This window comes from Lutjanus erythropterus, chromosome 14, assembly GCF_056507025.1.
Source record: "Lutjanus erythropterus isolate fLutEry1 chromosome 14, fLutEry1.hap2, whole genome shotgun sequence".
Classification (NCBI taxonomy): Eukaryota; Metazoa; Chordata; class Actinopteri; order Lutjaniformes; family Lutjanidae; genus Lutjanus; species Lutjanus erythropterus.
Genome location: NC_139330.1, coordinates 28,069,639 through 28,095,913, shown reverse-complemented (window position 1 = coordinate 28,095,913; position 26,275 = coordinate 28,069,639). Strand labels below are relative to the sequence as shown.

Genomic DNA, 26,275 nt, shown 5'->3' with positions numbered 1-26,275 from the left:
ACGATGTTGAGAAAAAACTTATTGTGTTTTTTCACCACAAAATTCTGATGACTTTTCTGATTCTCGTCAGTTTATCCTTCCTAAGTCCTGCCCCTTTTTGCGATGTGATGTGACTATATATAAAAGTCACTTTTACAGGAAATGATTGATGTAGAATAAGTAGATAACAAACATTTTGCTAACATTAGCAAACACAAAACATTTTTTAACCATCTTCAAAATTTATTTTCAACATAGACTAGCCTAGCACATATTGAAGTACCATGCTTGCCCAACTGCTATTGGAGTACAAAGCAAAAAGGGACTTAGGAAGGGTTAATTAAAATCATTTAAAACAGAATTAACAGATTTATTTTTTTTTTTTTTACTGCTCACCAGCTTGTCTGTGGCATAGTCTGTCTGCCGTGCTGCGCTTGTAGCTTACAGTGGATTTATCAGAACTTGTTTGCCAAAACAGCTGAAAACGCATTCTCATCCCAACTGATTTGTCACCACTCCTCAGCTTCTGATACTGAAACAGAAGGTAGTTGGCAGTTTCATTAGGTTTTGGCACAAAAAAACTTGATTGGGTTTAAGATAACACCATATTAGGGGTTACAATAACTATGTTACATCACATGTGTCACATGACATCACTTAAACAAAAACAAAGTCATGGAACAAAAGTCATGTAATGCATGTAACATTATTTGCCTTACAATTTTAAAAACATTCACATAAAAGAGTGTTTTTTATAACTTACTCCACATAGATCGTGGACCCTTAAATACAACACCACTAACTGAGATCAGCTGCTTTTTATCCAGAAACACCGCAGCTCCCCATTTACAAGTACTTGTTCACAGGTGAGTTTTGACCTTTTCACCACCACAACGTTGATGTAATGCACCAACAACCTGAGGTGTGCAATCTGTCGCATATGTCAATGGGGGTGATTCTTCTTCTCCCTCTTCTTCTTCTTCTTCTTGCTTCTTCTTCTCACCCATTAACCTGATGAAGGTGTTACCTGAAGTTTCTTGTTGCTACTGTCTGACACCAACAGTTAGTGTCGCTGACAAAGACAAGAAGAGCGTACTCAGGTCAGGATGTCTCACAGCAATTTTCACAGGGAGCAGTGAAAGCTGAGAGAAAGGATAACATGAGATAGCAAGTAACACTCAGAAAGTGAGAGAAAAAGTGATGGAAGCTCAATAATTGAATCTCAGGAACAACACTGTAAAGTAACAGGAGAGACGTGACTCGTGTTTTCTGCAACCTGCAGTAATACAGTCAGATAAAACCTGATCTGTTAAATTTCATTTAAATGTTCTTTGTCTTGTGAGCTGCTTTATGTCAGATCCACATAACACAAACAGACACTTGTGTGCAGATCTATATGGTTCCCTTCCTCCACAGGCAAGAACCTCTCTCAGTGGTGAAGAGCAGGGACATGCCAGCTGTACACATGATCACACTCACACACAGAGACCATATGCCCTATTCTGTCGCTAGAGTTGTCCGGTGTCCAGCTCTGTAGAGCGTCACTACCAGCGCATGAACACGTGCCAGAGGTCCTCCCTTTGTCATGACCTGTGTTAGACTGCCTTTTCTATCATGACAGATATCTGTTGAGGTTAAGAACAGTCAAAAACTTTAGTCTAGTTTTCACAAGTTGTCACTGGCAAAAACTAGACGAGTAATTTTTAAATTTTGTGTCTGGCAATCATCTTTTCTTTGTCTCATGAAAAATAAATGAGTGCTTCAGACATTTCTCTCAGACATTTCTCCTTGACAACCGTATTGAGCAACTAGACTTAAATTTGACCACTGAGTGTTCTTTTATATTTTTATATGTCAAGAGCTGATTATTTGAGGCAAATTTGTTGTCCATCAGTGCAGTGAGACAAAAGAACATTTTAAGATCTTCATTTGGGCTCAATTTAGTCTTGGCCTGAGACGAGACAAAGGCTATTTCTCAGGAGTCGAATACAAGAAGTATGAGAAAATGATCAAAGTTTCTTATTAGTCTTAAATTGTGCTCATTTATGTTGAGGAGACACAGGCTAGACAAAGACAAGATCTTATTTTTCACTTTTCATTGACTAAGATAAGACTAAAACCCAATTAAAACTTGAGTTTATAAAAAAGGATAACATTGACTAAATGTGATTAAAATTAACAAGGACATTTTAACCAAGTTCTGTGAGTCCTTAAACATAATCAAAATGTTTAATAATGCTATAGTTGGAACAAAAGGATATTGCAAGATTGAATAGTTTGGCAGAATGTTGTCAATGAACATTTTACTGATATGTTCTGTATACATATTTTTGAGATTTACCTGATATGTTAACTAACACTATTTCCTCATAATAGAAAATTTAATGCTTGGTGTTTCAAATTAGTTATATCGTTGTAATATCTGGGCAATAGGATTTCAGGAACTGGTGCAAACAAAAGTCTCCTGAAGATGTTTTGCAGCAGTACATCAGTGTCACACCATTTCTGCCTTTGTTTCTGACAGACTGCATCATTTGCACGACAAAGTCTTTCATGTTTTTAGTGAAGAAAGTCTTGCTGAAAGAGGCTGAAAACTTATTTAAATCTGCAGATTTGGACAACCATCTTCTCTGGGATTATGAGAAACCCCAATAACAGTGTAGTAGAATATAGTAGTCATTTGATTTAGTTTAAAAAATAGGATTTTAAAAACTGGTTAATAAGGCTTTTATGGACAAGAAACAACATGTACACTTCAAAGAAAGAAAAAAGGAAAAATCTGACTAGAAAGGTTGATCCTTCATCAAGAAAGTCAAAAGTAGTGTTATGAATCTATTTATTCTCTGCTCAATTTTTTTTTTTTTTTTGTTTTTTTTTGTAAAGATTTGGACTTAATCAGCTTTATCAACCAGAATCAAAACGGAGGGGTGGGTCCAGGGCTCATACAAAGACAGGAAGGAAAGAAAAAGAACAGGGTAGGGAAGCAGAGGGAAGAGAAAGTTAAAAAAAAAAAAAAAAAAGTATTAAAGTATGAGAAAAAGCCACACCCAACACATTTTATAAATATAAGAAATATAACAACTTAACCTTGTTGAAAACAGGATTTCCTCTCAGCATGGAACTTATCAACTTGTTACTTGGTCATAACAAGCTGCATTTTAAGTGTCAGAAGCGTGATGTGTCAGAAGCGAGCAGCAGACAACAACATAGAAGCAGTTGTGTAACACCCAGCATGTGTCTCACAGGGGGCGAATTATTTTCACTCTGCCACACCTAGCTAACACACACACACACACACACACACACACACACACAGAAGTATAAAGGACCACAGTCATTATCTAGTGTGACGTTTCTGCAGACACACAAACACACACAGCAGAGGGCCGCAGGAGAACGCAGGAGCTTATAACTCCTGAGAGACAGAAGACACAGGGACTTACAGTGTGTTACAACACCTCTGAAACACCCTTGTGATGCCCAGAACACACTTTCCCCTATCTCCAATTTTCACCTCGACATGCCTTGGCTTGAATATTCAAGGCTGGTTTTCCCAAAGCGAAAGAAAACAATCGGAATAAAATGCTTCGAAAACTGTAGCTACCCCCGATCCTCTGGTTTCTGTGCATGTGTGGAGGTGTGTGAGGGTGGAAGGCAGAGACTTTATGTAAAATTCAGACATGTTTAAAAAAACAAAAGACTGCTACTACCATTCCTAAAATAAAGTCTTACACAAGGAGAACACTGCAGGTGAAGTGTAAATGATTAAATTACCTTCATAATGTAGAAATACTGAATTTAAAGCCAGCTTAAAATGGCTTTGACAGTACAAAGGTTCAATTTCAGAAGATGTTGAAATAGGGGAGACCGGGGGCAGTTGTAACATTTTTTAGATTTTCCTTCACAAGTCACAGACTACTTAAAATACACTAGTCACCTTTTAATATAAGAAAGAGGTATATGTGCTCTAATTAATAATACAATCAATATATTTTCACTAATAAAGACAAGATGATAATATAAAATTCAATGCAAGAAGTCAGAGTGTACAATGGCCTGTTTTCATTCATTGTAACACTAAAATCATATGAGCTCACTGTATGTCAGGTAAAAACACACCTAAGAGTAGCCACATTACTGTTGTAGTGTAACTTAAGAATTTTTTTGTATATGATTCAAATTCCTTTAGCTTCATATACATGCCTCCTGATAATACTTTTCTTTTTAACAGACAAGTGTCATCACAAACACAAAACATTGGCCCATGTGACTCCGATCTTGCAGCCATGATAAAATCTTGCAAACAAGTGTATCTAGATATCTTAAGTTCTAAATTTTAGACAGCAAAAGAAAACTATAGTACATCCAAAAATACAAAAATACATCCAAATTACTTTCATAATTCAAAATATTTTTTGGTTGAGAACTTCTGCTGTGGTGAAATGATCCTGCTACTTTTCCACAGGCACAAAGAAAATCCTACTAAGTGTCATCACTCTAGCTTGGTTCTGATTAGAGAAAAAGAGTTTGTTACAATTGCCCCTTGTTACTATTGCCCCAATTCTCCCCCAACTAAATTTCTAACTTCATTTATTTTTACTTTTAATTTACCTTTATTTAACCAGGGAAGTAAATAAGAAGAATTTCTTCAACTGGGTCACATTAAAGTTAATTGCAATAAGTGGTAGTCAAGTGCGTCTTAATATAACTGTTGGTTTGTTCAAACTGGGAATAAATACACTTCTTTCACAAGATGTTTACTTAGAAATGTTTGTTCCATCTAGTGTGTTTGGATAAATGACCAACCAGTGATTAACTAATAAAAATGTGATTAAATGAACAAGCTATAGGACACAAACTGCTTTATAGAGTGTGGAAAAGGTGTTTTGATCACTGGACGCAGCAACAGAATCTCATTTCAAGCACTATTTCAGTTGCCTTTAACTGTAGGTGTGTGTGAGATAGAAGTGTGTGATGACAAGCAGTGGGTGCAGTGGACATTAGTTCTTTCTGACTGAGCCTCGTCCTCACATCCCGGCTAAAATAGAATATCTCCCTCTCTCTTACAAGAAAGCACACAAACACTGAACAGGAAACCACAGACACACACTCAGAGTCTCCAACACTGCTTTAAAATAGCTGGCAAATGGGCACACACACACACTCACAGAGACAGAGAAAGTGCACAGGAATAAAACGAAAGAACGGAAGTTAAAGGAAAGAAAGAGGGCTCAGTAAAACACACACACACACTTGCAGCCATGTGCGGTACCAGACTGATACAGTTAACCACTGAGCTGATTGAGTTACACTGATTTATGGCTTCCTATGCCCCTGTCCTCATCTACCATTAGCTACACACACACACACACACACACACACTGGTTTTATAATTCTGTTTTCTATTTAGTTTCATTCTATTCTCTATGTTCTCTTGTTTCTGTGGCTGGGGGAGGAGGTTGGTAGAAACATGACCTGCGGGGCTGCTGGAGGAGTTCATCAGCGAAGCGTTTTGGGACTCTGCCAAAACAGCAGGGAGAAGGAAGGAGGCTCTCAGTGTGTGTGTGTGAGGCTGCTGGCTTTATCGATTCTTGCCAGGTCAGGCTACACGTTGATGTGAAACATGCAGCATTTTTATCATCATTTTAGAAAATAATTCCCATTACATTTGAAATATTGTTGGAATTACTGCTGTATCAATAACTTAAGAAAAAAAACATGAATAGTGAGTTTTACATTGCGATTGGAGAGGTAGTTTATGGGAAATGTAGTTTTGGTTTGGGAAGCATTAGCAATAGTAACACTCCCGATGTGCAGTCTACTAATTATCTGGACCATATTCATTTTATTTGTTCACAGTAGACTGTCCCTGGTGATGGACATGCATGAATCAGAAAACTTTGTATATATCTAACAATTTGCTTTTACAGAAACGTATTTGTGCACATTTAAAGTCCAAGAAACAGAATCTCTACAATATAGTGATCTTGCGAATCTGCAGCATCACAAGATCACGCAAGAATTGATCTTGCCAAGATCCAAGCTATCTATTTATGTCCACACCAGAGGTGGTGTGAGCCAATCAGCATCCTCAGGGGACTACTGGCAGTTACTAGTGTGGCTTTAGGTGTGCCGGCAGTGAGAAGCATCCATTGAAATGACCGGTCAAGAACAAACGCTAGCAGTTCCTGAAGAGATTAGCGTAAACCAGGCTTCGTCTCTGGTTCGGTGAGTTGATCTGATTGGTTGAAGTTAGCCTGTGTTAGATGTGACAGATGGTTCATCCAATCACCTGCCAAATGTTTTTTTTTTTTTGAAAGCGGCGCCCTTTTCCAAACAGTTTCTATGGACAGTTTCCCAGATGGTTCTGTATAACAAACCATCTGGTGTGTCAAGTTATCATAAATCAGCGTCTCCATCAATACTACAAAGCCTGACCAGCTTTTTCAATTTCTCTATTGTGCAGCCCTGATTTTATAGTTTTTAATGGTACAGTTGAGAAAAAAAAAGAAAAAACACCCCAAGTTGTCTTGTCTATAAACATCCATGCACAACCTAGTCAATTTTAGTATGTTTCTGTTTTATTGTATTTCTTTGTATTTTTTCTTAAATGCTGCTTGTTGAAGATTTCTTTATATCATGAGCCTCATGTTTTTTCTCATGACTGTATGCTGAAGGACCTCTGTGATTCACAATTTTTGAAAAATCTTGATCAACTTTTTTTTTTTTGGACTTTTATGCCATTATGTTTTTTATGGCCACCTCATTCTCATTCTCATGAACACCATATTTCAAGAAAATCCCTTGAAAGAATTTCTTCAGACTTTACGCTTTACACATTTTGACTCAAAGATACGTTGATCAGAATTTGGTGGTCGAAGGTTAAAGGTCACGGTGACCACACAAAAACATTTTTGGCCATAATTCAAGATTTCATAGACTAATTATGACAAAATTGCACACAAATTCTAATAGAATAAAATGATGAGAAAGGTCAAAGGTCAACTTCACAGTGACATCATAATGTTCAGCGCTCTATCAGTCCTCTATACTCTTCTCTAGTCTATTCTCTAAGTGAAGGCAACATGTTTCTTACTGGACAGTATTAACATGAATCACACATGTATATCTGCACTCTACTTTCCATTACTTCAGAAAATGTGTCATTGACTTACATTCATCTCCTGGAGACGTAACCTAACCCCACCCATAACGATGACTTGCCTAACCCTAACCCTCGTCTTCATCCTGAATTTTAATGAGTTACTGAATTATGGTGACTAAGGACATAAGGAAGCCGATTCCCCACTATGTGAGTGTGTAACACCCACACACAGGTCTGAACAGAAATGTTCTGAGGGCAGAATTAAACACACGGGCAGGGACGGGCCAAAGGTCATGATGTTGTTTGTATGTTTATGAACTTTGTTGAAGGGGATACTCCCTGCACAAAATTTTCAGATGCTAACATTATTGCACTGATGAATGCTTTCAAGTTAAAGAGTGTGGTACAGTATGTGCAGTGCAGCATTTGTGTGGGCTGCAACACACAGCAGGTTTTGTTTGTTATGGGATCTGATATATATCACAAATGTTTAAATGAGTGGGCATGAAAGCAGGTGAGTTTTTAAGACACTAGCTATTTTTTTCTATGTTTTTGTTACATAAAGGATTTCTCTGAAGGTTGTTTCGCTTCCTTCTTGTGTCCCTGTCAGTGTGGAGAGACAGACCAAACTGGACAGCTGTCAGGTCACTGAATGAGCTGTGACGTAGCATACACACACAAGTGTACATCGTCTCACCTGAGGCAATAGATCTGTTTCACAGCATTTTGTCTCCTTTTTGTTTTCATCTCCGCAGTTACGATGAGTGTGTTGGCCCAGGTTCGACTCAGATCTACATACCTACAGATGACCCGCCTCCTTACTCCTTATTGGACCCCTGTCAGGGAGGGGCGGAGCAGGAGGAGCAGCCTAACTACACCAGCCTGGATACTTCTCCGTACTGTGGAGAGACCTCCGCCAGCGCCGCCTGGTTCTCCCCCTCCCACTATCCGCTGGGACTACAGGAGCAGGAGGATCAACACATCGCAGCCATATCCTTCCCGCTGGAAGCAGCGCCGCCTTACGAGTCAGTGTTGGCCGAGCAGGGACAACCCCTCCCTCTCATGCCATGTGACCTTTATAAACACCAATCGGAGAGGGGGGATGAAGACAACTCGCGGCACCCGGGGCCGAACCAGATCTTGTAGGACAATTAATTTGCTTCTCTCACCTGCGCTGTTGGTTGTCCCCAGCTGAATTAAACAAACACTTGTAATGTGGGGCACGAAATGGCTGTTAGGAGCAGCTGTGACACCAAACAATGGACACTAATTGAGATGTACACCTCTTCAACACAGTTGCTAACACATAATAAGGCTGAAAATTTCTCAGTGGACTGAAACACAGCCAGGACTCCAGTTTTCAACAGTTTAACTACAGTTTATTTGTGGACAAAAGAAAAAAAACTCACTAATTGCGTGGCACTGTAAAGTTTCTGGAATGACAGCTTCTCTTATAAAAAGGTTTGTTGCCCCGATGATGTTCCCTTGGACAAAGACTCTCCTCGATGTGGTGAAAACACCATCGTCTAGTTCGGTTTTTGCCGTGTTTTGACTGTTAATCTCTCTTTCTCATGTGTCATGTTGGGAGTTCAGGCTGAATTAGTGCTACAAAATGCTAACAGTCGCATTTTATGTTGCAGTACACTATTAAGATGCAACAAGCTGGGCTTTGTCTCAAATTAGACAAAAACTAATAAAATGTTCTTTATTAGATGGTAGTTATACCACATAATGGTTCATTAACAAGACGTAACAAGCCATACTTTGTATCAAACTAGAAATAATATGTTCTTCATTAGACAGATCCTTTTTTTAGACCTTTATTAGACAATATTAGAGGGCAGGCAAGGACACATTTCAACAGAACTGTACTGTAAACTAAAGTGAAATCACCACTTAAAAACAATATGTGAACCAGATCTGCCAAAAAAAGGCCAAAATTATAGAGGTATGGGAATTTTTTTGGTTTGTGTGACTGCACAGACTTATTATAATACTGTAGTCAGATAATGATATTTAATCAAAGAAGTAGGCGTCAGTCTTGTTTACTCTGCCAACTGTTTGGGGCCAGCCAAAGGTGTGTGACAATAGAATAGTGTTTCTGAACCAGTTTTCCTTGGAGCCCCAAAGACACATGTATACATATGAGGTTAATAATTAATAATTAATCAATTATTGATTTTGAAGAATTTAACTGATTAAACGTATGGGTTAGGGTTATGATAATTAGTCGATAGTTTAGAAATGGCAGTAATTGCGCCTCATTTGACATTGGTTTGTCTGGTGGAGCCATTCACTGGATAATGAAACTTAAAATTAAACTTACATAAGAATAGGAACTTAACTAAGAAATTTAAATAAGAAAAAAGAAGGAAAAAAACAAGAAAAAAATGAAAAAAGCAGTCTGTTTTATATCTTATTAATTATTGATGATCAGTTACTCAATTCTTAGCATTTTCCACTATCAGTTAAGGCAAATGCACTTTGGAAAAGTTGTACAAACTTTGTGATTTTAGTTGACGTGCAAATGTGATTTTGAGGACCTCAGAGCAGGAAGAGTCTTGGGGAACCCCTGTGACTTCTCCTGCACCAGGTTGGGAACCAGTGCAATAGAAAATATGTGATTTCACTTTATTACCCTCTGATAAAGTCTAATGAAGGTATGACAGTCAGAAACTTTAGTTTACAGTACACTTCTGTTGCAATGTGTCCCAAAAAAAGCTCCTATTAAGGGTCTAATAAGGAGACTCATACTGTCTATAAAAAAACATATACAAAAGTCATATTTGTAACAAAGTACAGCTATGTGTGTCTTATTAGTGTACTGTAAAATAAAGCACGATCATGCTAACATCTATTCATCACACTGCAGATGATGATAAACTGACTTTGTCTGTAGAAGAAAGACTGAGTGTAAACAATATTAATGTGGTATTAAGTAGTGTAGTTTAAGGTATACACAAGCACAGAGAGTACCCAGCCCCCCTGCATTTCTTTTGGTACGATCCTCACCTGTCAGTCTATTTAGATGATGTTTTGGATGAAACTACCACTTGTGTTGTGTCCTCAACTACCAGAACACCACTGCTGATTTCCAGTCTGTGTAGTGTGTGTAGAGCAGTGTGCTGTTCTGTAGCTTCCAGTGTGGTTTGTAGTATCCTCGTGGTTAGAACGATGACTACCCGGACAGGAAGGGTTAATTACCAACATGTGTCATGCCTTTGAGCAAAGCACCATAATGATGTTCTGAAAGCCATTGTTAAATATTTGCAGCAAACATCTGTCAACTTGTCCACTGTACAAATTGCCATAACTCTTTCTATCAAGGGCTCTGGTTTTAATATTGATTCTGTAACTGGACCCCAGCAGCAACATGTAGCTCGGAGCCCTCCTCCTGAAGAGGCTGGGTTGATGCAACAAAGACGTTACACATTAAACTGTAGACCTTAACGTACTGTTCACTGGAGGGATGTATGCTTCTGCCTTTGTCTTTTTCTCTCTGTTTCATTTTTCATGAAAGGTTCATGGAGGGTTTTTTTTTTTTATCTTTTTGCACTGCAGGTATAAACATCTTCTGAGTAAACTGGATTGTGTTGGCTAAATTATTAAATTCATCAGATTGCTGACACTGATGATAGCGTAAACATATTACTTGTGGCCGCTACTTAGTTTAGACTCTGATTCGTGAGATGTTAATGGTGTGATGGGAATAGTGAAGGGAAAAAAAAGTTTTAACTTAAAAAAGTTAGTGTCCAGACTGCCTTAAAATTTAAAGTTGACTGAATTTTAAAAGATAAGTTGAAGTAATTTTGTAATGATTCAAAACAAACAAACATTTCTAGTCAAATAAACTTGATATTACATTGCACTTGAGAAAACATGTTCAATAAGGTTAAGATATTCTTCGGTCACAGTGATAAACATTCCCACCTTAGTCAAGAATGGAAATATTAATAAATCACAACCAAAACCTCTTCCTGACTTTAATCAAGATGTTTCAGTTGCTAACTAAAACTTAACCATAGTTTAGTTTCATTTTGTGCTTAAGTGCGTGATGTCTGATCCACTAAAAATCAAAATTCAGGCAGCATTATGTGCGGCTGTGAAAAATTAAACCAGCCGTATTCGCCGCTGTTGGTTCCCAACAGTGAGATACCTCCTGGCTACCAGAGACGCTGTAACACCGCCTCCAAGCTCCCTGTGTTTTATATCATTTACCATATTGTGACAAAGACAGAAGCAAAGCAGCAGAGTTTTAATATGTGTGGAGAGCAAACCCAGGTTATCCCAGAGACAACACATCACCATTTATCACCAGTTATTGAAGCAGGAAGTCATTTGAGGCTCTGCTTTAATAACAATGCAAATCTTATTGATGGTTTTAGAGTAATTTGGGTTTTTTTGTAAATTATCTTCCTTAATTTAGGAAATTGTCCCTGTGTGAAGCTGTTTTTGTCTTAAAAGATGTGCCTAATAGCCCTCAGACTGTTAGCTTGAACTTTGTAGCCATAATATAAGAATCGCAATGCAACAAAGCCAGTGCTTTGCACTGTTCTGTGTTTGGTTATGTTATGACGTACTGGTTTGCTGATGCGGTATGAAAGATCCTGTTAAATAAGTTGTGATGACACATTTTATTGAGTGAAAAAATGAAAAATGTGAACTGTTTGAAGTTGTTGTTCCAGTGATCAGCTTTGTGTTGTCATTTGGTTCAGTCTGACAGCTGTCGACAACTTAACTGCACAATTCACATCTTTAGTTTAGTGTCCCAGCATCGCTTTGAACTGTTGACTATCCAGAGTCATTTCTTAGTCAGTTTCACAGATGTAAACATGTATTTTGATTATATTGTGAACGATCAAGGATCACTCTTTAACCACCTGATTCTTGGTTGTTACTTTTTTGCCACGCATGCTTTTCCTGCATCCACATGCCTCTTTTCTTTGTTTGTCTCACTCCTTTTCTCCCTACAAGATTGAGGGAATCTTTACAAATTGCAAAATTTAAACACATGAAGAAATAATTTTAAATTGATTGGCATAAGTGTTCCAAGTAGTGACTGAGTGATAATTCTGTCAGTGATGGATTGTTAAAATGCCTGTAATTAGAATAGTGCTTTTATCAGTCGAGTAGAGGGAATTCAATGTGTTTGCTTAAATGATGTTATAGAATTACACAAGACATGAAGGATATGAGGGACCTCACAGGAAGGACAGACAGGCTGTCTGCCAAAATGCCTAATATATTCAGAATAGGGACACACAATATGGATTTTTTTGCAGCTGATACACAAATGGCTGATACCAATAACAGATAATTTAACACTTTTGTATGTTCAAAAGAAGTTCATATAACCTGTAGTATATGCACTCACTCAGATCAAGCAAAGATGGATGATTTAATATTCCACAGCTCTGATCAAACCAACATCACTGTTACAACAAAAACAAAGAACAGATCTGACTCTTCAAATTTTCATTCATTATATATATAAAAAAAAAAAAAAACTTCACAAACACACATTGGCAAGAATTCAAATTAAATGCTTTGACATAATATATCAAAACAGATATTATTTATCAGCTACAATTGAATTAGGGGAATAATAAATTATAATTTTCCTTTATCGGCTGATTATTTATTGTCCCTGTTATTCATCATGCATCCCTAATTCAGAATGCATTAATACAGCACTTAAGTCCAACAAAAATACGTCTCTACTAGGAAAAACTGACAACAAACTCACAATCGCCAGCCTTTTGGAAGCTTTTGGAACAGAATTTTAGAAAATTGTCATGAAATACAAAGGAACCAGGAGATCATCTGATAACTAATTAGAGTTATTACAAAAAAGGATGAACTTCTTTCAGTTTTACTTTGAAAACTGCTCCTGATGATGGTTTTCAAGAACAACCAAAACCCTGAAATTCCAACAATGACTCTCAAAGTCTTTTCTTGTATTGAAAGTAAGTTGTGGAACTTTTTATAGTTTTGGTTCACTAGTAGTTTTTGAAAGCAGTGGATATCAGTCTGTACTTCTCCTCTACTATATTTTAGACATACCAGATTATAAACTTTGAATAAACTCTACAAATGGAAGCAGGATGTTTTTTCCTTTGACATTACCGTAATGGATTTTTTGCATTTTTCCAAAAGTGCATATAAAATGATTACAGTAATATATTGGGAAGAGTCAGACAGAGAATCTAAGAAAGAAAGAATCGAACATTCAACCTCCATATCCTCCCACGTTGCTCTCTCTCTTTTTTTTTTTTTTTTTTACCAGGATTCTTTATAAAATCCTGTATATTTTTGTGTCCTGTCCATGTATGCTGAAAATATGATTCAAGCTCGTCACAGAACACAGTCTCAACCTTTTACATTTACCACCAGAGGGTGATGCAGGACTACAACATGACATTCAGCTTTTTCACTCACATATTCAGTAACAGACACACACAAATAACCACTCCATTTAAAAGTGTGGTCCTGAATGGATGGATCCTACATAAGATAGCTGGTTCTACTTTGTTTGTGTGAGATGAGGAGTACTTTAATGCTTTATTAGATTAGAGGAAGAGTTGTAAAGATCATCAGGGTTGTCAGTATCATAGTATTTGTTAATTAAAAACATTTACTGAGACCTAGGAAGAAGTATTTGTCAGATTGCTCCAGTCTAGCACATCTGTTTGCATATTGCATACTTTTTTCAGCTAGGATAGCACTATTTTGTGGGTGCATTCTCTGTAAGTAAATGTAAATGTCTAACATGTGTATCACTTCCCATTTCTCCTCTCTCTTTCTTTTCTTTGACTCCATGTAAATATTAGGAACTGCGCTCAGTAATGTTTCTTTATGTTCTGTATTAGAGATTTTGTTAAATATTTTTTCTTCTGTAGAGAAGAATGAATAAATCTGAACTCTTATATGAATCTGAGTGGCTGGTTTTGAGTAGACACTCAATTTGGGGATGAAATAGAGACGCACAACAAAAACACAGACACAATTTTATTAGATGAGAATGGGTGAAATAGAGTAAAGAGGAGACAACAGACTGTCTTTTCAGCAGCTAAGATTGTCATTAAGCTGTAGGGGCTTACAAACACATTTTGTAATGTGTTTCCAATCTTCCAATCTGGCGGTCTATTTAAACTGCTAAAAACCTCCCCACCCCCCTGTCAAGGCCTTTGCTGCCCTGCATCAGCGTCGCCGCCTGCTCATTCAGCCCCACCACCACCCCAGCATCCACCTGCAGGCTCCGACAGGGGGGGTCCAGGATATTTGTCCATCACTCCTCAATATCTCTATGTAAACATGCGAGGAGTGATGAGGTCGGAGCTCCAGCTATGTTCTGCTGCTGCAATAAACAGTCTAAAAGGTGAGTTGTCTGGATCAAACATGTTGCCAAAGCAAAAAAAAAAAGTCATATATACATAATAGAATATCTAGTAAAACAATAAAAAAATCAAATAAAAGAAAAGTAAAAGGGGGAGAAGAGTATCTTATATTGAAATATGTCTTGTTTTGTGACATGCAGTTTTATTGTAATTGAGTTTGAATGAATCTGTCTTTTCAGAAGGGGTAGAAGGTCTGGGATTTCCTGATTAAATTTGCAGAAGAAATCTTCTCTACTATTTTTACATGTTCTCTTTTCTCATGCTATCTTTTCTTTTTAGTCATGAATTTTAAGGGTTTGACATCAGGCAAATAAATATGAAAAAGTCACATTACGGAGTAGATAACAACCAAAAGAAAATCTGAATAAATCTTAATTTGAATCCCGTCTGGCTGCAATTCTTACAATATTCACCCGATGTGGATGTAAAAACCCTAAAATTAAAGCTTGGAGTTATCACTAACTTTACAGTCACTATTTCATTTCAAATTACTTTCTGCTACTGTCTCTGAATGCTTTCTGACTGCGAAGTGATCCATAGTAGGCGCGGTTAAGAGCTGTTTTCTACGCTCTGTGCTTCTTTTGAATACAAGTAAGTGATTTATTTTTGGAACCTAATTTCCCTAAAACCAACCTGGGCAGATTTTTAAGATGCTTTAGGCAGAAAGACACACCCAGCTGGAGGCCTGTCATTCTGGTATATAAGTCAGACTCACAACAGAGACACCACCTCACTGTTAAAGAGCCGCTCACACACCGCTGCTGCTGAGTTTAATAGCAAAGGTGAGTTGTTATTTAAACTCTCTTTTCAGCTTTTACCGTCGATTAAAAAGGTTCATTAATTTTTATGATAAAATGAGAGGAAGCGGATTACACTAAGCCTGTGTGCTCTCTTGTAGAAAATGAAAGCTCACATTGTGCTCCTGCTCTTTGCTCTTGTGGTCGGGCTCAAAGCGACAGAAGTTCAGTCCAGTGGGAGTGATGAAGGTATTCCTGTGTGTGAACCTGTGACAGTATCTTATCTACATACTTGAGTGGCACTAACAGACATCTCTGTGGACTTGTTACTGACAGCACATATTCTAATCTTACAGTTCAGTCGGAGGAAGAGGCCTTAAAGGATATTCTGGACAATAGTATGGCTCGCTTGAAACAAGGCAGTAAAAAATCTGGGAGTTCAAACTCAGGTAATCACATTATTTTACTCTCATGTTGTTTTCTAAAAGACTTTTAGAGTTTTGTTCAGACACAGTTTGTCCATTTGTAGAACTGCTACACACCTTTATTTATATATCACTTTCTTTTAACAATGTTAAAAAGTGTTTTACAAAACAAAATAAAACCAGACAAGGTTCATAAATCTCCTATATAACACTTTCAGGCTAAACTAGCAGACTATTCCTGTTCAAATATGTTAAGTGCCAAAATTACAAGCATGGCAATAAACATAAGCAAATAATTAGAACAACTATCAGCGTGTGAAAAGGCTTCTCTGCAAGTAGGCCTGTGTTTTAAAACATTTTGTAGACTACTTTTCAAGAATGGAGTTAACAGTAATAGCATGTTTTAATAGAGACTAAATTTGATTAATTTTACTGTCCAGTCTTCGCCCATTATCATTAAGAGTGCATTTACTTTTTTTATTTTTCTATTTTATGGATCAACCAATTTGAGGATTTTATTTGAGACATTGCAGCATAAATTTGTTATTATTCACCGGCCCAACTGAAAATACATATTTGTCCTCTCAGATGTAGAGCTATTTATCCATCTAGATTGTTTTGGTGTGAGTTGCTGAGTTTTGGAGATATTGACTGGAGAGATGTCTGCCTTCTCTCAAATATAATAGAACTAGATGGCATGTGGTGCTTAAAATGCAAAAAAAAAAAAAAACAAAACATACAACTCAACTCCAATGTTTCTTCTTCCAAGAGATGGACTGGCCAAGTCAAAGTCCAGATTTGAATACTATTGAACAAATTTGGGATTCAATAGGTTCAAAGATTGATCAATTGATCATGTAAAGCAAGTCTGTGGCAACAGCTAGAAACTATCTGGAACTCAATAACAAAAGAGACAAAGTACATAAAAACAATGCCAGCAAGAATGCAAGCTGCTATCAAGGCTAAATGTGGTCAAACAAAATATTAAGATTTTTATTTTTATTTTTTTGTTAAAGGACTAAAATGTACAAGTTGTACATTAATTCTTTCTTCTTTTTTTTTTCAGGAACAGATGTCGGTCCATAAGCATGAAGGGACACAGCCTTGAAATCCTGTTTCAGCCAAAAGATGATGAATAAATAAACTGGCCAATAAAAAATCACAACAAATGTCACATCATATGTTTTTTGGGGGTTTTTTTCAGTGAAAATTTTAATTGTGATGCAAAAATAATCATTTCCACTAATCCTGAATCATATCACAATCAAATGTTTTGATCCATCATCCAGCTTTTCTATATTATAATGGCAATTTACAGTGCAAAATACTTTATAATCATGGTGTTCAGTCTTCTTTGCAGTATTGCTACCTAACTGTTTTCAATGGTTCACTTCACTTCATTGTTCCTCCACAGAAAACATCCCTAAACATAACATAATAATCAAAACTGAGTAATCTATAGAGCATGGGTCTTCATCAGCAGGTCCTCCAAAGTATTGTTTATTAGGGTGCAGCCCCCAGATTGTGTTACATAATGGTGAACAAACTACATATTAGTGTAACTTTACAAACAAGAGAGTGCAAAGTGAAACTAATGCAGCTAACTTAAACCATGGTACAATAGCTGCTGACTTAATTAGCAGTTACAGGTAAACACAAACAAGAGAGAACCACTGACTTATTGAAGAACTAAACAGGGCTTTGCCGCTCAGCACTGCCACCAATTCTTTCCTGTGGCAATTTGCAGCATTGTGGTGAAATTTCCCAGTGGCCCAAAATGCATTTTCTCCCACAGGCTGCCATGTGGGAGAAAATGCCCTTTCTATTATGAAGTTTTGACCCATGGACTTTTTTTTTTTAATTTGTAAAACTTTCCTGGAGCCAACTCCTACTAAAAAGACAATAATAAAATTAATTAACTTGCAAAAAAAAAAAAAAAAAACTGAATTGAAAAAGAATTTCTGTATTGCCATTTATTTTAGCCATCATCTCATTGATGTTTGTGGGCTCATTGTTTTATAATACCAGCTATATGTGTAATAGTAAAGTAAGTTCATTCATCTGTTCGGGCCTTTCCAGTGAGCCAACATGCACAACAGCAGCACTGTTTCATTTAAATGTAACAGAAACTTAATCAGCATCATTTGTAAAACTATTTCACGTCAAAATGGCTGCTGTGAAAAAGTTCAAATTTTCTTTTTTCTTTAATAGTAACCCAGTGATGGAATCAGGCTGCTGCATGATGAGGATCCGGATCTATAAATACTACCACTGCATAATGTGAGTTTATATAATTTCATAATCTGACGCCAATGAACTCCTCATGGCCTTTAACATGTCGCCCTCTAGCGACCAATGCGTGTAAGTACATATTTAAAGTCCACACAAACAGCAGCTGAACTCACACAGAAAGTCAAGTTAAATGAAATAAAACCTGTTCAATATTCCTCCTTTGGGGCGAATCGTTCAAAAAATATATAAAAAGCGATTAAAATGAGCAGGAAGTGCAATAAAACGGCAGGAGTTTCAGCTGGTATAGTGTTGCACGAATGTAAACAGCGTCTTTTCCCTTAAGAAAGTTGTTGGTCTCCGGCTGCCATGTGATCCGTCTGCCGAACCCGGCCAGAATGTCAGCCGTCATTTGTAGCCTGCTGCCCGGTAAGAGACACCTCTGTCCCGCGGTGTCGTCCAACTGAATCTCAACACGTCGACGTTCAGTTTCCCCAGCGGTCTCCCCCTCCCCGTTAAATTCAGGCTGAGAGCCCAGCGGAGTGTGCCGGTGAACACGGGGTTTCGGCTGGGGGCAACATGCGCTCCTTGGCGGGACTGGCTGCCATTGTGGCGGCGGCGAGTGTGTACCTCTACCTGCTGTCGACTCATCTCCCCCCGGGACCGAAGCACGACCAGCCGGGCTCCGAGGGGGAGGACGGGGGGGTCCAGGAGTACAGGTAGGAGCAATGGAAAGACACAATGAAACTTTACAAACCGAATTTCAACTTAAATATGGCAGACTCATTTGTTAAATACTTATTTATATGATTGGTTCTACTCTTTGCGTCTCTCTTCAAATCATTTATGGGATGTCTTATTCATTTTTTGCTTTTAACATTTACAATGTCTAGAAAATTTATTGAAACTTACTTGGAAAAGTTTTTGGTTGAAGTAGTAGTGATTGAAAATAACTAGCTACATTTACTTTTTACCTTAAGTGCTGTTAAATACAGGTTTACTTCAAGTTTAGTTTAATTGACATTTACATCTTAGTAGCAAATATTGTACTTTTTACTATTACACTACATTTATCCAAAAGATTTTCTTAATCTGCAGATTCACATTATTGATGCAAATATACTTAAATACCTGATGATGTATTGACTAAGACAGTGGTTTTCAAACTGAGTTCCAGGGATCAACAGGGGTCCTTGAGTGGGCAGAAGGAAGACTAGAATATTTTCAAATAATAAAATACATTTTTTTATAATTTTTTGGGGAGTAGGAACAACAAATGGCCTTGCTGATTGGTTGCAGTTAGGAATGTTAATGTTTAATCATTAATTATTAGTCACTGTGAAGAATTTAACTAATTGAAAAAGTATTTATGAATTGTTAATTGATAATCAAGAAGTGGCAATAATCGGACCTCGTTTGACATTGTTTTGGCTGGCAAATCCATTTGATGAATAAGGAAACTTAAATTTAGTATGAGAGAAAAAAATGAAAATAAGTTTTTTTTAAAAAAGCAGTTTTTAGTGATTAAGGAAAATGCACGACATTTGCAAACATAATTGCAATGTATCCTGAGCGTAGCTTGACCATCGATTAACTATGAAGACTTTCTTATCTTCAGTCATCAGTATATAAAGTAGCCTTCATTAATGTGATTGTTCCCCTTCACATTAATGTACTCACAATTATTATCCAGTGATAGATTATACAATCCTTTACTGGGTCATTCTGCATAATAAGTACTTTTACTTTTGGTACTGTAAGTAGCCTATATTTTGATGCTCATACTTTTGTACTTTTGCTTGTAAAATACACTTATATTTATACACTGAGGTAGTCTATTTCTACTTTTATTAAGTGACTCAGTGGTTGTTGGTGTATTGGTGTGGGTTTCCCCTTCATCACAGTAACCTGAACATCAAGTGGCTTAATGGAAACTAAAGTACCCTCAGCCATGAATGTGAAACTTTTTTCCAGTCTCTGTGTGTTCCCCAAAACCTTTATGGCTTGTGACCTGTGGACCCCCCCCCCCCCCCCCCCCTCCTCCCCAATGAATCAGTGTCTACTTATCCTGCCATCACAGGTTGTGGACATTAAGGCAGAAATCAGTGAGATGTGGACTTCATATGTCTATGAAGCAGAAATTGATGCCTTAAAGTGGTAGAGTCATTGTGACTCTATTTATCTTGAAACCCCTTGGAAAGTGAAGACCACTGGACTTATGAACCACCAGTCATGTTTTCCTTCCTCTTCCCCAGTGCATGCTGGGATATGATCCCTGTGAGGCTTAATGCATTAACCAGTTCATGATATTCTATGTTGATTTGACTATTTCAGCACTAGCCAATGAATAACAGACTCCGCACAGCTTTTTTTCAGCTCGTATTGGTCATCAGATCTGTGTCGTAAATGAAAATAATAATAATAATAATGTCAGTATGGCACTAAAATTTTACATGTCTTTTATAGTCACATCTCCTCTCCTTTCTTTCCCTCTCCTCTCAGTACATTTTGGACCGATCGCATTACTCCTCAGAATGTGTGTGTGCGTTAGTGTGTTCATGTACTTTTATCCATTAGTGTGTGCGTGTGTGTCAGTGTGCGCGAGCGTGTATGTATGTGTGAGTCTTGTAAGTGGTATGTTGCAATGTGCCAGACAGTCAAGTGTGAGGTTGTCTAGGGATGATAGAATAACGCCGACCAAGACACTCTGAAGCCAAGATCAGGACCCATCTGTGTGTGTGTGTTTGCACCCATTAAACTGATATTACTCGTATTATCCTGTTACTTATCAAGTCATTTAGACACAGCCTGAGTGCACCCATGAAACTGCATTGTTGGCGTCCTGGTTTCCCAGTCGTGTGTGTGTATTTGTGTGAGTGTGTGTGTGTGACCTTAGAGATCTGATCAGTGAAGTTAAGATTCATGAGCATCATGTCGGTTCAGTTATCGTTTAGGTGTGATGCACTCGGAGCGTTATTGTCCGCCACAGTAACGCCAGGAGCAGAATGGCCATAATTATAAATGAAGATGAATGAAGATCAATCACCAGTTGTACATGTATTTGATGATAAATGCCAAATAGATATAAAAAATTAAAATAATGGAAAATCGCTTTTTTCTTCCTTTAAAAACAAGTGTATCTTTATGTAAGCTAGAACCAACCAAATTTCAACCAATAATATCATGACATCCACCCTACTGTATTATACAGTACTGTACTATGTATGCACTATAGTACATATAATACACTACACTCTGTAGTCTGGCTCAATGTCCCGCCCACAGCACTATCTGATTCGTTAGAGACTAGTCATGAGTAACAGCCAATCAACACAGACACACTGTGTCACAGACAGACAGACAGACGGAGCTGTACCTGTGAGCTGAGAGGAGCTGTAGAAGTTAAGACAGCAGATATCACCAAAGTTTCAACAAATATCACAATCTTATGATCCGTTTGTTTGACGACAGCATAGTTACACCAGTGCAAATGGGATTTCACTCAGGATGATGTGACGGCTTTTTCATCAGTCACTCTTCACACTATGATGGTTACATGTAGTCCATGGACCACATGCATGCCAAACTGTATGGCAACACAGGGCAACTGCAATCTGTTCCACCCCTAATAAATATCCCATCGTCATGATTTATTTTTTATTTTTTTAAGTGAACATGAAAATTGTAATGCAAGACTGATCATTACCACTAATTGTATGCATATCATAATTGTAATTTCAGTCAGAGTAACTGCAATATAACTTTTCTTTTTTTTACCAAATCGTGCAGCCTCATGCGACAAGTCCCTCTCTAGGAGACACATAAATACAGAAGCAAATAGCACTTTGCTTTCCGTTTCATGTGGACTTTGCCACGTTTTAAGTCTTGGGATGAAAATACACACATGACAAATAACAGCTGCTAGGAAATTAAGAGCATAAAGTTATATTTTTTTATTTTTCTAAAATGTTCTTCAACATTTTGTGATCTCTGTTAGTTGTTTCATGCTGCTTTTAGGGCTGAAATGATTGTCAGAAAATTAATTATTAAAGGACTAGTGCGTAGTACAATCTAGTGGTGGGCTTGCAGATTTCAAACACCTTGTCTCACCCTTTTCTTCCAAAAATGTAAGAGAACCTACAGTAGCTGTGAAACATTCAAAATGCGAAAGGCCATAAATGCTCAAACCTGACACAACCCAGCTTCATATCAGTTCTTAGATTATGATGAAGTCGGTGAAAACACTCTGTGCATGAGGAGTCTACTCATGTATATAATTACACGTGTGTGTATATGTGTGTATGCATGTGCAAAGTCAGAGTCCTTCTCTTGGGGTTATGTGTAAGCGAAATTAAAAGTGCCCACGATGACACATTTCCCTCCTTAAATTCTGTACATACATACATGCAGTGTCATTTAGACAGCTTACGCATCATCAGCCTGCTGACCAATGACAGAACAGAATGTTTGCCCGCAGACCAGTAGAAGCAAGGAATGCTGAATGTGAGAGCAGGTGGGAGAGGAAGTGGGCATCTTGAGTTTCAAGGGGGGATTTTGGTGTGTGTGTGTGGAGTTTCTTCCTACCCTCTGCTCAAGTCTACAGGCAGCAACACTATTTCTGTCCCTCAATCAAATGTATCCTGTTACCCTCCCACTCGCCTTTGCAGACACACACACACACACACACAAACAAACACACACGGCTGCTTTCTCTTATGATCTTTCCTCTTCTTCCTCTTCGAAGTGTTACAGAAATTTGCAGCCATGTTTTGTTGTATGAAGATCATGTTAAAATTGAAAAAAGAAATTTTCTGTTACAACTTACCCGTAGTTGCATGTAGATACTTTTCAGCTGATACACTAATGCAGTAACGTGCCCTTCCAGACAGTGTGTCAGTATAAAACTGGATAATCAACAGTACAGTTAGGTTGGTTTCTGGTTTTGCTTTTCTCATCCAGTGTACAAACTGGTTTGTTTCCTTTGGAATAGCTTCCACCAAACACACAGTCCATTTGAAAACTGTACATTTGTAATTGGGATGTTTAACAATTTCTCTGCCAGGCATGGATTAAGTCGTTTTGAGGCCTAAAGCAAACACAGTGGCAGTGGACCCTCCACATCTGGTGTCTTCCCTATTTTTCAACCCTCACTAAATAATAACTTGTGCAGAGGATTAATTGAGGAGTCTCACAAGCCTAGGAAAAAAGCTGTACTGTAGTCTGGTGGTATAGCAGTGGATACCTCTGTATCTCTTCTCCTCTCACTTCCTCCTTTTTTTTCAGCACTGCAGGGTTAGCTTAGCTTCCTTTTTCAGTCTGTATATCAACCCGTTTACATGAATGAACTACCTCATAGATGCGCAGGAAGATCATGGAATAGTCCATTGTTGTGAGAAGGCCCTGAGATATTCATGAATTAAGCTTTCTGATTCCGTTTTCATGTTTGGATTTTTAGAAAGACATTGACAATTATTAATTATTGTAATTAATAGTTGCCTTTTTTAAAAGAAGTTTGTTAAAAATAAGTTTATTTGGCGTTTTATGGGTTTTTTGGTAATGTAGGGCCTAAGGCGATTGCCGAACTTTGCCTAATGGTAAGTTGTCCTCTGTTTTCAGCAACTGCAAATTTTCTGGTGTGTGATGAAAGGTAGGGATAGACTGAAAAATCAGCTGATATTACTTTGTTGCAGATATATGTATTGGTGTATATGTTGGCCAAAAAATGTTGGCAAGAAATTGCTGCCTAGCACTGCTAAACCAGGTATGAGGTTATTTGGTAATTGACAAGTTGAAATTTCAATTATAAAAATTATGTATCTTCTAAAAAAAACTTAATATAAGGGCTCAATTTCCAGATAGTTCATTTATGTTCTGTTCATGAAAAAAAAAATTGGTTGTTTTATTTTTAAACTCCCAAATAATTGAATCATTATCAGCCCTCTGTAGTTGCTGGACTATAATGGTAGGAATTCTGAGAAACATAGGAAATAAACAACAGAAGGAGAAGTAGGCAGTGGAAAAAAAGCACAGAATAGAAGTACATACTTCACAAAATGGCTAATGGACATTAAAGATCACAGACTGATGTGAAAGGGTGTTTAAAGGTTGATTTGTTTCTTTCCATCTAGGCTGAAGTTCCCATCGGACCTGGATGAGCTGCGGGAGCTCGCAGATATGCTCAAGTTCTATAAAAGAGAACATCATGGCTACGTTCTGCTGCTGTTCTGCAGCGCCTACCTCTACAAACAGTCCTTCGCCATACCTGGTTCCTCCTTTCTGGTGAGACATACTGTACATACTGCAGACACAATCACATGATTTTAACAAAACTTGAGGAGATGATACACATACTGTCTAGAAACATAATATGGTTTGGTCTAAAACATTTTATCTCAGAAAATGTCTGTCTTATTGATTTATGAGGGGAATATCTGATTTCAGGCCATGTATTCCACGAAAGTTTGTGCAATTTTCTTGATTCTAGTCCACTACGTTTGATTGACACAAATGACTGTAATCCATCTATCTATCCCTCCATCCCTCTCTCCTTCAGAACATGCTGGCTGGTGCGATATTCGGGCCCTGGGAGGGTCTGGTGTTGGCCTGCCTGCTCACCACTTCGGGCTCCACATTCTGCTACCTGCTTTCCTCTGCGTTCGGAAAGCGGCACGTGGTTCAGGTGTTCCCTGACAAGGTGGCCCTGCTGCAGAGAAAGGTAGGCGTCTTCATTCAGTGGTAACAGCGCTGAGAGTCTACAGGGTCAGTGCTAACCTAACAATGACAACGTTAACCCGCTCATTACTTATACTAACATGGTAATATTTACCATTTTCAGCATGTTAATATTCGCTGTTGTGCATGTTTGCTCACTTGAAAGGCTCTGCTGCACAAAATGTAACAGGACCTTAGTATCATTGTTAACACTTGTGTTTGCCCTACTATTTCATTCCAATATGGCTGCTGTGAAAAACATCTATAAGACCTTAACATGAAGTAGAGCTGAGGCTGATGGGAATGCCATTAGTTTTAGAGCATCTCCATATGAGTTCAATAGAAAGAGGAGTGTCTGTATTTATGAGAGTATTGAAAATCATACTGTTGGGATTCCTTAGTACCCTGGTATACCCTAATACCTTGATACTGACTAATCCTAGTACACAGCAAAAAGTGATTATGGGTTTTTATTAAAATATTATTTAGAAATCTTTTTTTTTCCATGCAGTCTTGTCAGTACCCCTATAGACTTTCTGTAGACCTAGAGACCCTCTTACTGCTTTTATCTGCTTTTGCCATCATTTCTCTCCCCATCTTTGTCCTCTTCGCTTCCTTTTTCCCCTCTTTTTTTCCTCCCTCTGTCAGGTGGAAGAAAACCGTAGCAGTTTGTTCTTCTTCCTCCTTTTCCTTCGTTTCTTCCCTATGACTCCTAACTGGTTCCTTAACATCACCTGTCCCGTCCTCAACATCCCCATGCCCATTTTTTTCTTCTCTGTGCTCATAGGTGAGACTACACACACACACTGAACACACACACGCACAACACAACACAAAACATAAATGGCCACAAACACTGATGACTGCTGCCTTTCTCCCACAGGTTTGATCCCCTACAACTTCATCTGTGTTCGTACGGGCTCCATGCTCTCACAGATCTCCTCTCTGGACGATATCTTCTCCTGGGGGACGCTGGCCCAGCTCCTGGCCATCGCTCTCATGGCTCTCCTCCCCGGAGCGCTGATCAAACACTATGGCAAAACTCACCTGAAGGTGGACGGCATGGACAGTAACGGACCCAGCCCGGCTGAAGTCAAGCAGGACCGGAAGAGCCGATGATTCGGTCAGAAGGACTGAGATGGAAAAAAACTCTCTCCGCTGGCCTGGTCGTGACCTTTTGTCCTCTTCAGCTTCAGATATTTCTGTAAGGTCACACTAAAGGCTCATCATACCTACAGTATGATCTGTTCTGAAAGTTTGGAAATGTCTTCAGGTCATGTTACACCAGGCTTAAGGACTACAGTGTCCCAAAGATCTCTCAGTGCTCATACACAGAGCTGAAGTTTTAGGGAAACCTTTTGAGATGGGCCCTAAAAACTTTAGATTTACAGTAAAATAAGCTCTTAAAAGTTGAGGCTGAATGATTGCTCTTGAAATAGCTCACTAGATCACATCCTTGTGGAAAAATGTGATGACGATTGGTGTTACAGCTTTAAAATGAACTAAATCACCATGATTTCTAAAATTTATCTTTTGAGGAATGATACCAAAACATGACAATTTAGATTCTTTTTTGGATTTCTCATAACTAGATCTTCAATTTGAGATAATCACTGAGATAGTGTGACAATATGATGCTCTCTCACTGACATGATCACTGTGAAACTGTCAGAGAAACAGACTAATTCCTGG

The 26,275-nt window shown here is 38.0% G+C and overlaps 2 protein-coding genes and 1 long non-coding RNA gene across 3 annotated transcripts in view; all 3 read left to right on the top strand.

The window, feature by feature from the left end:
• The window catches only part of bean1 (brain expressed, associated with NEDD4, 1), a 46,798-nt gene extending 38,302 nt beyond the window's left edge, over positions 1 to 8,496 (top strand). Inside the window, exon 4 of the mRNA XM_084736044.1 lies at positions 7,840 to 8,496. Within this exon, the coding sequence (XP_084592170.1) occupies positions 7,840 to 8,230 (391 nt within the window). The 3' untranslated portion in view covers positions 8,231 to 8,496. The remainder of the gene's footprint in view (positions 1 to 7,839) is intronic.
• A 6,663-nt stretch (positions 8,497 to 15,159) lies between these two features.
• On the top strand, positions 15,160 to 16,817 carry LOC146315693 (uncharacterized). Its single transcript, XR_014771870.1, has 4 exons — positions 15,160 to 15,263; positions 15,380 to 15,467; positions 15,575 to 15,667; positions 16,710 to 16,817. It is a non-coding gene; the product is annotated as an uncharacterized LOC146315693 (long non-coding RNA).
• A 1,045-nt stretch (positions 16,818 to 17,862) lies between these two features.
• On the top strand, positions 17,863 to 26,021 carry LOC146315692 (transmembrane protein 41A-B-like). The gene is made up of 5 exons (XM_084736528.1): positions 17,863 to 18,591; positions 24,001 to 24,151; positions 24,426 to 24,587; positions 25,232 to 25,370; positions 25,467 to 26,021. Exons 1-5 carry the CDS (start codon positions 18,452 to 18,454, stop codon positions 25,700 to 25,702), a joined length of 828 nt encoding a protein of 275 aa, XP_084592654.1. The 5' UTR covers positions 17,863 to 18,451; the 3' UTR covers positions 25,703 to 26,021.
• The last annotated feature ends 254 nt before the right edge of the window (positions 26,022 to 26,275 follow it).

Bases quoted from the DNA above. Each gene is read 5' to 3' on its own strand.
- LOC146315692 (XM_084736528.1), top strand. From the start codon at position 18,452: ATGCGCTCCTTGGCGGGACTGGCTGCCATTGTGGCGGCGGCGAGTGTG. The intron at 18,592-24,000 runs GTAGGAGCAATG...CTTTCCATCTAG, and splicing joins GGGGGGGTCCAGGAGTACAG to GCTGAAGTTCCCATCGGACC. The intron at 25,371-25,466 runs GTGAGACTACAC...TTTCTCCCACAG, and splicing joins TTTCTTCTCTGTGCTCATAG to GTTTGATCCCCTACAACTTC.